This window comes from Syngnathus scovelli, chromosome 5 (genome assembly GCF_024217435.2).
Source record: "Syngnathus scovelli strain Florida chromosome 5, RoL_Ssco_1.2, whole genome shotgun sequence".
In the NCBI taxonomy this organism is placed as follows: Eukaryota; Metazoa; Chordata; class Actinopteri; order Syngnathiformes; family Syngnathidae; genus Syngnathus; species Syngnathus scovelli.
Genome location: NC_090851.1, coordinates 5,515,330 through 5,533,134, shown reverse-complemented (window position 1 = coordinate 5,533,134; position 17,805 = coordinate 5,515,330). Strand labels below are relative to the sequence as shown.

The window sequence follows — 17,805 nt, the reverse complement described above, 5'->3', positions numbered from 1 at the left end:
GTAATGATGCACTGCATCATAGTGACAAGCTGAATATGACCAAAATATTAGAAACAGTTCGACAATCCATAATAATTATACTGGTCTTGTCTGGATCTAGTTATATCATGCAAGTAGTCTTAATGTTGTTGCTGTTCAGTGTATAAAGTCTTGAGGCTCAGCATTAGAAGCTCTCATTACAGGTCTAAAAGTAGATCACCATGTCTGTACTCCGGAGTGTTCTATATAGGAAGCTTGAAGCAGGCTGTACCGAGTCAGGGAAAGTGCTCCATGTCAAAGAGGTGCTTCTCTCTTGTCGCAGCCTTTTGTGCCGGACTTTGCTTAATTGCCTGCAATTGTGTCCGGCTGTGTAAGTGTACGCCTCGTGAACGGCGACAGCACCCGGTGCAACGCAAGAACATGATCTACCCTTGTCTCACACGTAGCGAGTTGCACACGCTGAGGTTTCTCATCAAAGATGTTGCAAAGACAGCATGTGAACTTCAGTGCCGCCTGTGAAGGTTCAAAGAATTTCTCCTCACTGAACCTTTCTCTTTATGGAAGCATCCACCGGGACTGGTGTAGTCTACCTTTGTTGGTATGCTCCATCCTAGAAGCAATCCCGAGGCCTTCACCCTGCGAAGTTATTACTCTTTAAATTATTTTTTGACATCCCGTGCTTCTGAGGACACAGTTGGAGTTAAAATCTTGAAGCGACTACGTTTGTCTGCAGGAGCAGCTGCATTCCGACACATTTTGTTTCTCATGGGACCTTCCTATTTGCCGAGCAGGCACAACTGGAATAAAGCACTGGGTTATTAATGGCAATGACCAAATTGTCAGATATCTTGCACAAGTTCTCTACAGTTTGTATTTCTAAAGTAAAGATTAATATGAACATTTTATATGGCGCTCGTTGCGATATTTTGGAACTGTCAAGGTTGAACAACAACAAGTCAGCTCAAAATCTCATTAGAATAAATGTTTTGATAGTAATTAATAGCCCAAGCTACTCTCAAATCAAACCATGGCCATCGCAAGATCTTTATTTTATTATTTGCACGCATAATTATAACATTAGAGACCCTGACAAATATTTTCTCGTACATTTGACACACCATGAAAAGGTGAATTGTTCATAAACCTTCAAATTCAGAATGAAATTAAAAAAAAATAGCAAGCATTTAAAATCAGTCAAAACCGAGCCTGCCTTCCACTTGAAACACTGCATGGTGTCGTCATAGAAAAAATGGAACAAGTGGGAATTGCGTAGAAAAATCAAAGTACAACTGAGCACAGTTCGCCTCAGGGAGCTCACTGGGTGATCGCGAGGTTGCCGGGCGTCATCATGGAGGAGAAAAAAAATCAAGGAAAACTGGCAACCAGGCCACCTCGAAATGCTCCGTGACTGGCCACAATGCCGCCGGCAACAAAGAGACATGCAACAAGATGCTGTTTTCAACATTGAGGAGATTAAAGACAATAGACAACCAATCAATTGATCTTAAAAGGTATCTGAATGGTTTCTCTCTTTACATCCTTTCAGGGAATCCAGCCGCATCTGCATTTTGGCATGAAGGAAGACAACGACATGCAGCCCGCCCCTCCTCTACCTCCGCGCACCAGCTTTGAAAAGACAATCACAGTTGTCCGGGGCAACCGTAGCCTTGGTATGTCCTCCGTCTTGCTTATGGTGATGGTGTCTTGGTGTGTGTACATTGCAGGCATGGCCATAATGGCCATAATAGGCAGTGGGGATGATGACCGCCATGAAGAGGAATGGTGAAATTTTGGGCTGCTTATACTAGAGAGTTTACCATTACCATGTTTGTGTGTGTTTGCGTGCGTGTGTGTGTGTGTGTGTCAAAATATATCATAAGAAGAATAAATGTAGTGTGTTTGAACCCTAACTTGAAGATCGTAGAAGTAAAAACCACTCAGCAAATTGTTTTCTCTGAAACAATTTGCTTGCCTTGTCCTACTAACCTTGCTGCCATAAATGTCGATAATTTATATTTCAAAATTGTTCCAACTTAAATTGTTGTTTTAGTCCGTCCAAAAAATACAAGTTGTGTTTGTATGTGTTTTCAAGGTTTAGCTAAATGCATTGATTGTATCATAGAAGACATTATATTAGATATTTACATTTTGTCTGGAGGTGCAAGATTTGAGTATGGTGGCTAATAATAGTGTACTTTTTTTTTTGCCATTGCGGTATGTTGTCATTAGGTGCCATTTACAGTAAAACACGTTAATTAGCATCGTCAGTTTGTCTATTTTTGGAAATTCGATGTAGAAGACAAACGTGTGAACAATATATTTATGGTAATTTTGAGCGGCGAGTCAAAAAGGTTGATGGTTTTGAAGTAACTTCACCTTGCTCATAAAATAATTTTAAAAAAATCTCAAGGTTTTTTTTGTCATAGTTGGTATTGGCTGGGATAAACATATTAGTCTTTTATTTGAATAAAGTCCACAAGCAGTTAACAGCAGTCTTATATTTGGACATAAAAGCATCCATGTCAGTGTTTCAACTCATTTGAGATTTCGAGACATTCATCACTTTTGTCTTTTGTCATGTGTTTGAAATGTGTCTCCTATTTTGTCCTGTCCACTTCACTAGCTGTTCATTGTAATCCCATGCACTATGATTGTATTGTAATTTGAATGCAAAATAATAAAATACTTATTTGCTCCAAAGTAAGCAGTCATTTCTTTGACCGGCTTCAAATTATGTACGACCATAGTGTGGCGGATGAGTCTTTCGTTAGACAGTCGTGTGAGTGCGTGTGTGCGCATGATTTACCCGCTCCTCTAATCGGCCTAGCATACCGACTGATAAAGGCACAGTCGAGTGTTTGTGCAAACCAGCAGTGTTACCCCTTTGGTCACCTGTGACCTATGACCCCCTGTGGGTGTGTGCGTGGGTGTTCTTGATACAGGTGCTTACGCTGTGTGAATGTCAAGCGTTTGTAGCCGTGTTTGTGCGTTAATCTGCCTAGTGTCTGTCTCGATTATGCTGATATGCCACAGTCAGGTGTCTGTTTGGACAACTGTCTGTCTGTTTGGCATGTCTTCAAAAGATTCCTTAGAAAATCCTCCACTCACCTGTTTGTGTGTGTGCACGCTTGTGTCTGTGTGTGTGTGTGTGCGTCCACATCGGCAGGGATGTCGGTGAGTGCTATCAAGGACGGCTCAGGCATGCTGGTTCGCAGCGTGGCCCCTGGGGGCTCTGTCAGTCAAGATGGCAGACTCGGAGTGGGTGACGCAATCTTGGCGATCAACGGGGAATCTACGTCCAACCTGACTAACGCCATGGCCCGGTCGATGCTGCGTAGACACTCCGTCATTGGGCCAGAGCTCAGGTGAAGCACGTCACTGTCTCGCAGCGTTCCATTAAAAAAAAAAAAATCACATTTACACAGCACCAAAAATAGGTCCAAAGCTGAAATGGAAAAAAGGTGAGACAGGTTACAGTTTAAATGTTCCTCAAAAAGCATGATTGAATACGACCTTAAGGTTCGGATTCGCAGCACAGGAAAAAAAAGCCTCTTCTATTTCCAACAATGAGTCACATAGATGTTTTTTCAATGCTCAATTTTTATAGTAATTGTACAAAAAAAACGGTACTAAGATCATCATTACATCCTGACATTCGCCAATGGTCACAATAAAATGACCTCAAACATATCGGTCCATTAAGGAGGTTTGAGTGCATGAGTTTTAACGAGGTGCGTGTTGTAAACTTTTAACCGGGTGTTCCACCATCATCACATTTCATGTCGAGTTTTCACCACCAGTTGTAAAATGATACAGTAACACAATATTGTAAAACAATCGTATCGTAGAAATATTATTTGTAGTGTTAGTTCACGAACAACAAATTGTCAATAATAATGTGCGGCTATATTAGGCACTGAAATGTTACATTCATTTAATATACACAGCAAGAAAAACGCTGAACTGATTTATTTCTGATTCTAATTGACATTGACTCATTGTTCAAAACTCAGAGCTACAAGCACAACAAACTATTTTAAGTGTTGCTGTTGAGAAAATTGGCTTTCTTGCATTTCACTACAAAGAAATGAAAGTTTACACAACTAATTGTCCCCCAACTCAAAGATAGAAGTAAAAATAACTCGGCAAATTGTTTTAGAACAAACAACTTTATCAACCGAGTGTGCCAAAAGAGATCATTAGAGTGCTGCTGGAAATAATCCAATATCACTTAATTTGTCTGAAAATGATTCTTTACACATTAGAAATAAATTGTTTTCTATCTATTTATGCCAACGATGTGTCGTAACTTGATGTTAGAAGGTAAAATAAGTCTCCACTTAATTGTTGCCATTTGGCAAACTAAATAAGTGGTGGATTCCTACCAGTTTCTCTTTCTGGGGTTCAATTAAACGGGTCCATGTTTCACACTGAGTGGGTCAATTTGTGAGGATAGTGTGCCATGACATTTTTTTAATTTGTAATTATCCTCACGGTCTTCCTTTTTGTCATAGCTGGCACCCTTCTGTCGTTGCATTCCAAAAAAATGGGGGAAAAAAAAGCTACAATTTGGATTTGTATCCATATTTTGCCCCACTCAAAGCTAAATTAACTCATTTGTTTTCAACGCAGCAATCAATCATTGTTGAATTAAATCAGACAATAACATTTGAATTAGAGGCATATTTTCTCCGTTTTACTTGCACTAGCAGTTGTGCGTCTGATTGAAGATGTCCCCCATCCCCATTGCACTGTAGCCCTGCAAAACACCCACTCACTCATTCACGCTTGCTTGTAACACACACGTGCTGCCTTTTAATGGCCTAACCTCCCAAAACAACCTTTTCCAGAGATGCGGAAAAAAAAAAAAATCTCTGAATAATTCATCTCTCATCTCACCTTGAACACCGCTCTTCGGAATAAAGGAACCTTTTAAATAGCGAGCCGTAGATGCGCGGGAAGTTTAGCGCACACGCAGACACGCAGGCTCACACTGCCTCCTCCTGACAAACTTAGGAGGCAGATGAGCTTTCCAGTAAGACAGACATGCTTGCCATTTGAAAAAAGGCATTGCGCTGAGACAAGCCAGGTTGTCCACATGGCTCAGTCACAACAGTTTAGTAGCCACATATTCAATCTGCCATCATGAGTGGAAGCAGGAAATTGGCTCGTTCAGGCGATTCAAACAGCATGTTCGCTGGCAGAAGAGAGGAAAGTGGGAGGGAGCCTTTAATGTGTCCTTGACGCGTCAGTTCAATAAACACGATGCATGTTTGTACAATCGAAGCTTTTGGAACATTTTGAAATTGTCGTTGAATCGGTTATTGTGAAGGGTGTCTGAAGATAATATTTATTTTTTCCAATCATATCGTTGATAAGACGCAAGCAAAAACATAGCAGAAGATTACTGCTCTCTTTTAGGTCATGAACTCATTTCATTTGTTCGCTATTACCGTGTGTGTCCATATGTAGAGAGCACCTTTGTTTAGTTTTTATGTAACTTGTCCATCCATTCACCATATTTTTCAGAATATGTACTGCACTGTAATTTTTCAAAAAGTTCCCGGAATTTTTTGAAAATTCACAGTGCACCTTATATTCCAAAAAATACGGTACTGCACGTTCTTGTTAGTAACTGTTTTATGTTTTCATCCCATCCTCCATTCCCATAGTATAAATTACGTGCCGGCTCATCAGGTGGACGAGCACCGTACCCGACTGTGTTTGCCGCCGCTGGCCTCCATTCTAGAGGAGCCAACTTCCTCCCCCACACCACCAGAACAATGGTTGGCCCGATCCCCTCTCCAATGTAAAACCCCAGGTCCAGATGTGACCACAAGCAAAACAAGGTTCCTATTAGAAGACACCAACGTAGTCCCTAGAGTGATTCCAGATCCAGACTGGAGGTAATGTAAGCTTGGCGGCTCCCGGCCTATTATTCATGCTCACCTAATCCCGACCCAGAGCGAGATAAACCTGTCTCAGTTTTATGACTTTATTGGACCGCAAGGCTGCTGTTCTATCACATATTGATATGTTTGCTGCAGAGAGGCCATGAAATGTGCAGCTATACATTACGGGGAATGTAAATTCTTTAATGTTTTCACCTTAGGAATTTATGAGTGTAACGCATCACACATCTTGGCTTTCCCAGCATCCTCACTCGTGCTAATACGCTGAGTTATTATTTGACACTTTAATAACCCCTATCCATGAGTATGCTCAGTGCCAGTCTCCAGTCCATATTTTCTCCTTTCCATCCTTTGTGGCTCGCGTGCTTGTGTGTGTCTCGCTCTCACTCTCGCCGCCTGCATGTTGAATCTCTTGAGTTATATTTAGCTGTTCGCTTATGGATCTCATTGCTGACTGTCAGCGAAAATGAATTGTTTCGCTTCTGTCTGTCCCCGCTTTCACTCCGTCTCCCTGACTCGTCCTCTCTCTCTCCTCATCCGACGCCCTCACCAGCCCTGCCTCGCTCCCATTTCTCTTCACAGCCATCTTTCAATACTTTGTCGCCATCCTTTTTCTATCGCTTTCTCTCGGTCGACTCCTTCGACTCATTTTTCCTTCCCGCCTTCATCTTGGTCTCACGTTCTCCATACCGGATGCCCCCCCTCTTCCTCTTAACCCAATTGGAACTATTTGTTCAGCCTACTTCTGAGTAAGCTAACAGGCTATAGGCCCACGGTGTGCAAATAGCAACACCATCAGTCACCTCAACAGGCTTAATACAACCCTGCACCGTTAAATATATTCATGAAAGAAATCTCTCACATATACAAATATATACTACCTCACTGTGACCTCACTGGCTGAAAATTGAGTTTTAAGGACTGTTTGAACCTAAAGTACTGTGCCCACCAAAGATATTTTTGGCAGATTGGGTTATTTTAGAATGTGATTTTTTTATCATTCAGTACAGCCATTAAGCTTTTAGCTGTTAAAGTGCCAGTATGTTTCTCCTCAGTCATCAGCGCCTACCTCACAAAGAGGGGGAAGAAGAAGCAGAAGGCAAAGGAAAAAATGAGAATGGCGTCGATGACGAAGTCAGAAAGGTGGCTGCGGATGAAGAGGCAGAAGAGTTTCGTTCTCGCACTCCTGTGTTTTGGGATCAACCGAGACGGTCAGTGAATTTTTTTATGCTACTTCATACAGCGTATGCATTTTATTTTTGATTTCCTTTCATTCACCTTTCTCAGCTTCTATCCTTCAGTCTGTTTGTGTTATGTTCAAAAGACATTGTAGGCTAAACACATATTACTAAGGCCCATCTCAAGCTGGTATTTATGACTGCATCCCACTTGGATAAATCACGTAAGCTGCACAGTGTGCAAAGAGCCGCTTTTGTGCGGCAGGTATGATATTCCATTGTTTTGACTTAATCTCTAAGACTCAGCCCAAGGCGGCGAATACAGAAAGCTACAAGCGAAAATAAATAGCACTGGATTAATTGTCCTTCCTGTGAATGTTCACTGTACTGTTTCAAGACAAGTCGGCCTCCATCAGGCAGACGGGTGAAATGCATTCACGTATGTTTGGTGTTCTTGAGTGTGTGTTTTACTGTTTTATAAAGTGCTGGAAATGTAAAAAGTATTTTTTAAAATTTTTTTCCTCTACTCTTGGTGGATTTGTCATGACACAATACTGTTGTGTATTTTAATGTTCTAGAGTGCGGCTTACCCGAGCACCAGGCCAGTCCCTTGGTATTAGCATTATGGGAGGGAAGGGCATGGGTCAGAGGCTGAGTGGTGGCGAGATGATGAGGGGCGTCTTCATCAAGCACATCAGCGCTGAGAGCCCAGCAGCACATAATAGCGCCATCCAGGTTGGAGACAGGATACTAGAGGTATGTTAAAAATGTAAGTGAGAGCTGACATACAGGTAGAGAGAATAAAACGAAAGATGGAATAAACAAAGAGAGACTGAAAGGATGCAAAGGAGAAAGTGTGTTCTTCACACCAGTCCTATTGAATTAAAATACAACTTCCTTTTCTTGGATTCCGTCAAAACATAATTATCATCTCGATGGCACATACAGCTTTAATATTGGAGTGCTTTAGAATGTGTAAACAGGAATTAACACACTGGCCAATAAGCGTTTATGCTGTTTTTCTGGACAAAGGTGAGCGGTGTGGACCTAAGTGATGCCAGTCATGAGCAGGCGGTGGAGGCTATCCGTAGGGCAGGAGACTGTGTGGACCTCCTGATCCAGTCCAGAGAGCAGGTAGCACAGGTAGGATGCAGCTTTAGCTCACACCAAAATATAGTACTATACTGATTGCATTAAGTGTTTAGCACACCATTACATTATGTCACATTGGAGTCCTTTGAGGCTCTTCATCATTCCTTTCTTTCATCCATTTGTTCATATTTATTATAGGAAGATGTGCAGTATTTACTATTATTTACTAAAATTCTGCTTGTCTTTTTTTTCCACAGTCCCTTTTGATTCCCAATCATGAAAAACCGACTCCAATCTTGCCATCCAACTCACACAGCAGTCAGGTAAAATCTCATTTTGTCAGTGCTATGACATCTGCTGTGACTAAAGATTTTATTGGGGGGGAAAAAAGTTTGGAAAATAGTTTTTTATTTATTTTATTTATTTATTTTTTTCCTTCGTTCTCAACCACACCGTTTCAAGGCAGGCTGTGATGTAATGTTTCTCCCACCCACACTTTTGGTGTGCTGGAACTGCTGTATATAGTGATGAGTCATTCACTCCTACATGGCATTTCTGACAAATGATGCTTTGGCAGGATGTTTGTGTGTGTGTTTTTAATGGTGATGCTGCATTTAGAGCTGGCATGTGTGTGTCTTCCCTCACGATTATAGGAAGTTCAGAATCTTGCTGGTTTGTTCCTTAGTCTCCCCCCTAGAAACCCATTCACCCCAACTCCATTTAAGGTTAGTACCTTGTTTTGTGTGTGTGCATCATTGGAAATAATCAGGATACTTAATAAAAGCAACTCTGCATTAGCATTTGCGCCAAACCAATTTCCTCCCAAATTATAATTAACGCACATATTTGTGGATAGAGCCCTTGTTGTTCAAAGTCCCTTATAGTAGCTACCTTGTTTGTTCGAACCCTTTGTTTTCACTCTTTGATGGAGATTCATAATGCGCAAGAATAAACATTGTGCTCTTTTGAAGTAAGTTTGCATGCATTTGTAAACGGTGTTCAAAAAGTGATGCATGATTTTGGCCATCTTTCATGTTATTTATAGCCCACGTTGAAATAGCACACATTAATGCATCCCGGGCGTCAGTTTTTCTCCCACAAGCATGCCGAACGGGCCTCAGGGGTAGTCCAACTCATGCCTCAAGGATCCCTTGAGGCATCTCCAACAGCCTTTTCAATAATGCAAAACCTCTCCCAAGGTGCCTCAGCAGACTTCCAATAGAGCGGGTCGGCCAAGCCCCGTAACTGTCAACACACCAAACATTGCAGCCTCTGATGATCATGAGAACACTGGCAGAAGTAAGCAAACTTTGCTAAGGCCTTCTTCTAAAGATGTAGAACTTACAACACAAACATGCTTTACAAGAACATAAATATTGAGACACATTGCCATTCCCAAAAATGAAAGAAAATGCTTACTAATGTTGACGGTAATGTTAGCGAGCCAACAACTGTCCCTCTTTGCCACAACATATTTTTGTGAAATGCTCCCAGAAAAGACAGAGGAAGCTAGTGCTAGAGCTAAATCGCAAAAAATGTAATTAAGTGTCAACAATTTTAATCATGAACGTGACTAATCTACAAATTGTGGTCCGAACAATCCCTGTTCACACTGACTTAATTGTAAATTGTATTCATGAAAACATCGTAAAGCCTTTTTAAATCCACAAAAAATGACCGTCTCCTCTCATGTGTCTCGCATGTGACTCTGATTACAATGATGAAGTGGCCATGCACATCTCTCACGCACACATTTGTCATCCTGGATATGTGCATTCTGTATTGAACACAGTCATCATTCAGCATTCTGACAGCACGTCTGACATCATCCCCTCCAGACAAATTGCTGCAACACACACCCACACAAGCCCCTCTGGAGTGTGCCGCTTGCTCTCCACATGAAGTGTCACTCATTACCTCCAGCATGCTATACTTTTGGAGGTTCACCGTCGTCTCCATTTCGCCTAACAATCACTAACGCTGTCTCTCCACTTTTCAGAAAAGATGCTCCAGCGTTATGGCAGCCTGTCAGGGAAGCTCCATATGATTGAGTTGGAAAAGCACACAGCAGAACATGGTTTGGGAATCCGACTCGCAGGCAATAAGGATGGCTCCAGGGCCCGCATGAGCGTCTATGTGGCTGATGTAGATCCTCGAGGACCTGCCGGCTTGGATGGGCGAATACGGGTGGGGGATGAGTTATTGGAGGTAAGAAACACGAGGAATGAGGATGGTGGGTTAAAAAAAAAAGAGAGCAAAAATGTAGTGGAACATTTTAGGTGGAACCATTCCAGGACCACGGTCAGCATCTGATTGGTGTGATGTCATGTAATTAAGAAACAAGACACAAAATGAACGGCCTAAAGCGTTCCACTGTACGGGTCTCAAAGATGAGCGCACCAAAAAATGGAAACCGGCTTTATGAGGAAAAATGAGCTCTTGAAAGATTGTTGCTGCCATTTGGAATTCTTGCAATGAGTGATGGAAGTTGTGGGGAGATGTGTAGGAAGAGAATGATTGACAAGAAACAGACAAAGATGACAGAAATCAGATTCATGTGGTGATGGATGGATGAGATGAAGTCGACCTCTGGTTGTTTTGATTTATAGATCAACGGTCAGATCTTGTATGGACGTAGTCATCAGAATGCCTCCACCATTATTGATAATGCTCCTTCTAAAGTCAAGATCATTCTCATCAGGTGACACCACGCTAACTGTTTCTAAGATACCTACAGTATAAATCCCAATGACCGAATGAGAATGTAGCAACTGTGTGTTGTTTCCACAGAAATAAAAGTGAAAATAGCTGCTCCACAATGGAGAGTGATGACACACTAAGCAGCCAGGCTGACTCGGAAATTCATAAAGGAATCTTTACAGATATCCACAATGTTATCCCACCACAGGTATGTTGACCTTATTGTATTTGACCTATGAGCCAGTGTAAAGCCTTTAGGACAGAAACTGTGAAATGCTTGTAAGTGTAAAATTTTTTTTTTTTTTGCCCTTTTAGCCACCATATTTTTCTAATCAAAACAATAGTGGGCCTGAACAGAAAAGAAAATCACATTTGTTTGTGGTATTGCAAATCACAATGCCCATTTCCATACTTACATCATATAAACATCAGTCTGGGAAGGAAAATCATTACCATAGTCCGGACCTCGAGGACCTTATTACTGGCTCCTGCCGTGACCGAGTGGGGCTCTTAAATGGATAGGGGAGAGGGAAGTGAAAGAGATAAAGGAATGAAAACAAGGGAGAGACAGTTTGAAACGAAAAAAAGTCTGAATTTTAAATGCCCAATAGATTTGAATCTCACTTAAGCTTATCTTTATCCAAATCATTATTTATTAATTACACCAGTTGCAAGTGGCTCCATCGTCTCTTTTTTTTTTTCTGCGTGAATTAATCTGCAATTGCTATGAACAGAATGATATAGACAGACACCTTTTCTTCCGTTAATGAACATTTAATTAGAGTGTGAAAAATGCCCTTTTCAATTCCACCACTAACAGGCGTAGGATAAAACGATCAGATGCTGTGAGCCGGGCCGGGCCCTCTCTCAGGTCCCCACGTCAGTGACCTCGGACCTCACAAATGAACAAATATTCCCACAGACACAACAGTCTTTTTGGAAGACGATTTTATTGCCGTATTCATAATTTATCTTGCTGTAGGGTGTCCCGATAGGATATAATAATGAGGGCCATGTCAGCACATAATGTATGCAACTGTAAAGATTCTCATGATGAGTGTTCTCCCTTGCTAGTTCCAGCTCTAATTCTACTAGATTAACCTTGAGTATGCAGTTTCAATGCCCCCCCCCCCCTCATGATGTCATCATACGCTAATTAGCTTTCATGTTGGGCCCAAGGCTACAGCTATTGAGATGCTTGGCCAGAGGGTGTCTGAATTTTAATCTTACTCCTGTGTGACATAAATTCCCATGCATGTTACTTGTCTTCAATGTTTAGCTCTGTTTGCGGGACAGCATGGGAAAGGTTGGGGGCAGTGTCAAAGCAGTGAATGACGAGCCTGGGACCAAACTGAATGTGGAGAAGGTACAAAGCTCTCCTCATTGGAGGATTTCATCATGTGTATTTAATTATTGACAGCTTACTCCTATTCTTATACTCCGACACCAGGCCAGTGTCAAAGTGTCTGTCGGCTGCCCTGAGGCTACTTCATCTACTTCCTCCGCCTTGTCAAAGCCTCATCAAGTAGCATCGCCCCTTCCGGATCGCACCACAGCCCTCGGTGCGAAGCGGACAATTCCTACGGAGCCTTCTGACTGGTGTGCGGCCACTTCAGCGTCTGACCCTCTTAACTGTCCCATTGTGGCTGGCAAAGAAACCACCATAGAGATTTTTAAAGGAAACTTGGGCCTGGGTCTCAGCATTGTTGGAGGATGTGACACTCTGTTGGTGAGAGTGATCATTTATAATTGATTTGGCACCTCTTTTACACTTTCCTTTTTTTACTACTAAATACGAGACACCGATGTCTGCTTTGAAGTACATCCAAGTGCAGTGAAGTGACAAAGGGGTGTTTTGCAATATCATCCACTAGGGGTCAGTAATAATCCACGAGGTGAATGATGGGGGAGCAGCGCAAAGAGATGGAAGGTTGCAAGCCGGAGACCAGATATTCGAGGTACGATCAACACTTATATGTTGTACTTGAAAGTCAGCCAAGCTAACAAAACCGTGTCCCCAAAAAATCGAATTTACTTAATTTACTTTAGCACCACTGCACTTTTGTCCCATCGACCCTTTGTAACATCCGCCTGTCTTTTGCTTCAGGTCAACGGTATCGACTTGAGGCAGGCCACTCACGATGAGGCCATAAGTGTGCTGAGACTCACCACCCAACGTGTTGAGCTACGTGTTTTCAGACACCAGCTTGCCTACAGGGAGGAGGACCTATGGGATGTCTTCAGTCTTGTCCTGAGGCCTCATCCTGTTAAAGGACTGGGCTTCACCACTGTGGCCAAAAGGTATGTCAATTGCTATCACACCTTAAATAGAAGTCTGTGATGGATTATTAAGTCGTCAATTACATATTTTCCTATAATAATTCAATGCCATTTAGAAGATGAGATTTTATGTTATGGAATAAAACATTCAGAGGATACCTAATGCAAAACAATGCGGTCATTTGCAACCAGGCATTTCTATTTTGTCTTCCTTGGATTTGATTTATTGTCTGAAATAGTTTCGTAGCTTTGACAGTGAGTTTATTGATCCATGAAGACAAGTGGAGGAAGTTTTCATGTTGATCCTTTCAGTTGATGGATGAGGTTATTTTTGTTTCTTTAGTGAGTTTCCTGATTATGTCATAGGTGATGTGATGAATGATGGCTCTGACCCAAGAATAATATTGACAAAGGTGTCATCATGTGCAACTGATCCATGTCTTTGCAGCCTCACTTTTTACTATTGTACTTTCTATATCTATGTCTGTGATATAATATAAGAAAAAAATCAACAAAGTATATATTATCTTTCCATTTTATTCAGAGAACTTGGATTTGTGGTTGGTGAGGTCCAATTTCAGGTCTGAGACTAAATCAGAAGGAAGTCTCTCTTTTTTTTATGAGTGTGCTGTAAGGAGATGATGAATCTGTTTAATAGCACTGATATAAATTCTGCTGAGAGCTTTTCAATTAATAATTTGAGGAAGTATGTAAAGCCTTGGGAATAACCTGGATTTCTGCATCAATTGGTCATACAATATGATCTGATCTTCATCAACAATTGACAAACCACAGTGCGCTTTCACTAATGCCATGCAAAAATAATTATTTATTATCGTAGAGCCCAATCAATGTGACAAAATTGTTTGCGTTGGTTGAAGTCAGGACATTTTCAACACGTTCTCGCCAAGGACATTTTGAACAGGTTGATGTGGATTGGACAGATGTACCTAATTTTGTGGCTGCTAGCATGTATTACCATGGGGCATCTCCACAATATATGGATAAGGACATAATGAAATCACACACTTTCAAAATCCTCTAATAACCACAGCACCGGGAGAGGCAATTCATAGTCATACTGCATCTGTGAGGCGTGATGAATTATTCTCGACGAGTGCTAATTTTTTATGGTGCTTCATGTAGCATAAGTGTGACGTTATGCAAAACAGCCCACTTTCAGGTCTCATCATGTATTCTATTTCCGTGCTGCAGACGCAGCTTTGACCTCTGTTTTCTTCCAACAGTAATGACACCGGCATCTTTGTGTCAGATATCATCAAAGGAGGCGTAACGGATTTGGATGGCAGGTTGTTGCTAGGTGACCAGATTCTGTCAATCAACGGGGAGGACGTCCGTGCAGAATCACAAGAACTCGCCGAGAGGCTTTTGCAGGTAAGGTTTCAACATCGTGTTTACCTCAATGTCAACACAATAGTTTTGGGTGGATAACTCTCGGTTTTGTAACAGAATTGCTGTGGCGTGTTTCACCTTGAGGTGGCTCGTTTTAAAGCTGGACTGCAATACCCAGAACGGAACCAGGTAAACTGTTTGCATACCCAATTTTCTCCTGTGATTTTTATTTGGTTGTTGATATATTCTTAATCAATTTTGTGATTTGAAACATTCCTGTAGTTGATGCAATATTTTAACAATGTTCGTTTGTGAATGTAGGAGTACTTTAAGTTGTGTTTTATCCAGAGTGAAGAAGACTCTGACTCTTCCACCCTGACACCCTCCAGTTCTTCTGTCTGCCAACAGAGGGAGACAGAACACAGAACATGTCAGTTTTCTCATTTTCTATTAGTCATTATGATGATATTCTCCATGTTCATTTATACTGCGCTTTCACAACGGCTTTCACGTAACAAAGAACATTTCAAAATTATGAAATAATTATCTGTAAAGTGATTTTGAGTGCTTGCTGTAATCAAGAATGAAAGTGCACAATGATAACTAAGCTCACTTTCTTCTCCAACAGCATTTGAAGACTACCTTGCCCCCAAAAAAGTTGTTATCAAAAAGGTTAGAAACTCTGATTCATATTTGCAAGTGCAAAGAAAAACTTTAAAGCCATTTGAATGTACATGAGTATACTAGAGTAAACAATGTGCTCAATGAAAGGAGCATTATGGACATAATGTGTGGTTTTGTGCATGTGTGTGTGGGGCATCATCACAGGGTCCACGTGACTCCCTAGGCATCACTTTAGCAGGAGGTGTGGGCAGTCCCCATGGCAACGTACCTCTTTTTATTGCAACCATGGATACCAGTGGATCAGCTGCCAAAACACAGCAATTAAAGGTGTGTGTGTGTATGGGTACACATACGTATACCCGTGTGTATGTCGAAACTATGTAGCGGGACAGACATCTGTCATTTCCATCAAATTATGGCGACTCATCTGCCAACTTTATTTCTCTCAGGACTTATTATATACATATATATAATATATATGTATATTGTATTCTGTGTTTGCATCAGCTAGGAGACAGGATCCTCAGTATAAATGATGTATCCATGGAGGGAATGACTCACATCCAGGCTGGGGCCTTGCTTAAGAATGCCATTGGCGCTGTCACCCTGCAGGTAATGTCAAAACATGTTCAGGTAACCAACATGATGATGCAATAACTGTATAGAACTCCATAACTCCATAATATTCTACAGTGTGGGGTCATTTCCCAGTTGTTGGCTAGCTGACTTAAATTCTGTTCTTTTGTCTGAAATTATTGTTGTGTTTGATCAGAGAGGAATAATTGCTGAAAATTGCAAATTGAAAATCACTTTATTCATGTTCAGTTTCTAGCAGTTTTTGTGTTCTGTTATAATGTTTACCAATTTTCTGTGATTTACTAAAACTGCTATTAGAGTTTATTTAAATGTTCTGGTGATGAATGAGTTTTGTATTTTGGACAGCAAGTATAAATTGATTTTCAGCAGCATGTACTTTTGTAAAGCTTTGACAGCACTTTCTTGTGATTGGAAAATGAAGCTTTATATTTGCTCCGTGAACCAGTTGTATTTTTTGAGTCTTTATTGTGTGTTTTCTTTAGGTGGAAGCTGGACGCAGCCCTCATGATCCCAGGGGTGGACATGAGCGACCATCAGGCCAGACTGGTAGCTTGCCGTGCTTTCACACCAACCTCTGGTAGGAAGCTTGCTGACGTCATACTCTTATAAAGGAATTAGTACTCCCCAAACACAGTATCCAATATGCTTTCCATTTTTATGTCCATAGTACTCGGATGTACAAAACCGTCAGTCTGGATCGAGGGTCTTCAGGCCTGGGCTTCAGCATCGTGGGAGGCTTTGGAAGCCCACATGGAGACCTGCCCATTTATATCAAAACTATCTTTAACAAGGTCAGACACGGTCCAGGTGGACATATTTGCAGACTTCAATATACATTGAGTTATTTTGTAGTTCATCATACTTGACCTCTGCATCATACCCGTTATTGTGCTCTGCAGGGAGCAGCCATTGAGAATGGAAGACTGAAACGAGGTGATCAGATCATCGCGGTGAATGGACACTGTCTGGAGGGGGTGACACACTCTGAAGCTGTGGACCTCCTCAAGAGGACCAAAGGAACTGTGGTTCTCACTGTTCTCTCGTGAGTGTGACCTGTCATCTTTAAAAGTTCATTATTCATGTAGAACAGCCTCACACACACTCGTATATACTATAGATTCCAATCTTGAAAAGGGAAGTCAGTTTGATTACTCTGGATGAACTACCTCAGCCTGAGTGTGTACTCCAAAGTCCCACATTTTGAGATATATTATAAAATGATGTCATAATTAGATAAATGCCCCATTTTATATATTATAAATTGTTTCTTCTATGGACGATGAAAAAACAAATAGCATGTTCCTCTGAAAACAACGCTGCAAGGATCTTGAAATTAACAGCTCCCATTAATTTTGGATGATATCCAACATACACTGGTCAAACTCGAATGTGATTTCCCAAAATCTGAATTATGCCAAGTGCGTTTGCCAAGATTTTGTATGGCATCAAGGTGTAAGGGCAGTTGTGTGATTAGGATGAATATGTTATTATTTCATGATAACACCAGATACACAGCTCGAATGTGAATGGTGTTTTAATGTTAATTTTGTTTTGTTCACTTGTATTGTGCAATTGTGTATCATTTAGGAACCATGCCCATGATGAGTAATTGTTTTGTAATTTCTCCATTGATATTCTTATTTTCTGTAAATTGGCAATTAATGAGCGTCATGGACACCCAGTATTTGGAGTGCTACAACAATGAAATATGCTATAATTGTTCTTATTAAATGATCATTTATTATGAAATTACATCATCTGTTGCCCGCCTTTGTGTAGAGGGAAACAGCCTTTGTTTAGGATTCGAAATGGCAGCGGTGAATAATTGCTCATCTTTTTTTTTTCTTTTTTTGTTTGTCCTTGTACTAGAAAAAAAATAGCATCCTAATACGGCAGGCATTTTAAAGATTCGATTTACAAATATTTTTTTCAATGGTAAATATTCTCCAATACAGGTCAGGAAAAGATTGTAGTCTTTACAAAGGAGTTTTTTACGATGCAATTTTCAATCAGTATGAGTTTTTATCCCCGCAATAAAGGCTGTGTGATGGCAACTCTAGTAATTTGACTGCAGCAGCCACGACTTTAAA

At 41.0% G+C, this 17,805-nt stretch overlaps 1 protein-coding gene across 4 annotated transcripts in view; it reads left to right on the top strand.

Annotated features, from left to right (window-relative positions):
- Window positions 1-17,464, top strand: part of LOC125969607 (multiple PDZ domain protein) — a 30,851-nt gene extending 13,387 nt beyond the window's left edge. The window contains exons 20-44 of one of the 4 annotated variants that reach the window (XM_049721855.2): window positions 1,526-1,649; window positions 3,146-3,344; window positions 5,652-5,885; window positions 6,947-7,102; window positions 7,648-7,825; window positions 8,102-8,212; window positions 8,419-8,484; window positions 8,815-8,886; window positions 9,361-9,460; window positions 10,161-10,369; window positions 10,771-10,862; window positions 10,952-11,069; window positions 12,141-12,227; window positions 12,312-12,590; window positions 12,736-12,819; window positions 12,969-13,162; window positions 14,389-14,536; window positions 14,612-14,683; window positions 14,816-14,924; window positions 15,123-15,166; window positions 15,323-15,445; window positions 15,626-15,730; window positions 16,198-16,292; window positions 16,383-16,506; window positions 16,615-17,464. In XM_049721855.2, the coding sequence (XP_049577812.1) occupies window positions 1,526-1,649; window positions 3,146-3,344; window positions 5,652-5,885; window positions 6,947-7,102; window positions 7,648-7,825; window positions 8,102-8,212; window positions 8,419-8,484; window positions 8,815-8,886; window positions 9,361-9,460; window positions 10,161-10,369; window positions 10,771-10,862; window positions 10,952-11,069; window positions 12,141-12,227; window positions 12,312-12,590; window positions 12,736-12,819; window positions 12,969-13,162; window positions 14,389-14,536; window positions 14,612-14,683; window positions 14,816-14,924; window positions 15,123-15,166; window positions 15,323-15,445; window positions 15,626-15,730; window positions 16,198-16,292; window positions 16,383-16,506; window positions 16,615-16,761 (3,270 nt within the window). In that variant the 3' untranslated portion in view covers window positions 16,762-17,464. The remainder of the gene's footprint in view (window positions 1-1,525; window positions 1,650-3,145; window positions 3,345-5,651; window positions 5,886-6,946; window positions 7,103-7,647; window positions 7,826-8,101; window positions 8,213-8,418; window positions 8,485-8,814; window positions 8,887-9,360; window positions 9,461-10,160; window positions 10,370-10,770; window positions 10,863-10,951; window positions 11,070-12,140; window positions 12,228-12,311; window positions 12,591-12,735; window positions 12,820-12,968; window positions 13,163-14,388; window positions 14,537-14,611; window positions 14,684-14,815; window positions 14,925-15,122; window positions 15,167-15,322; window positions 15,446-15,625; window positions 15,731-16,197; window positions 16,293-16,382; window positions 16,507-16,614) is intronic. The other 3 variants (XM_049721856.2, XM_049721858.2, XM_049721857.2) reach the window with 3 other exon arrangements.
- Window positions 17,465-17,805: the final 341 nt, after the last annotated feature.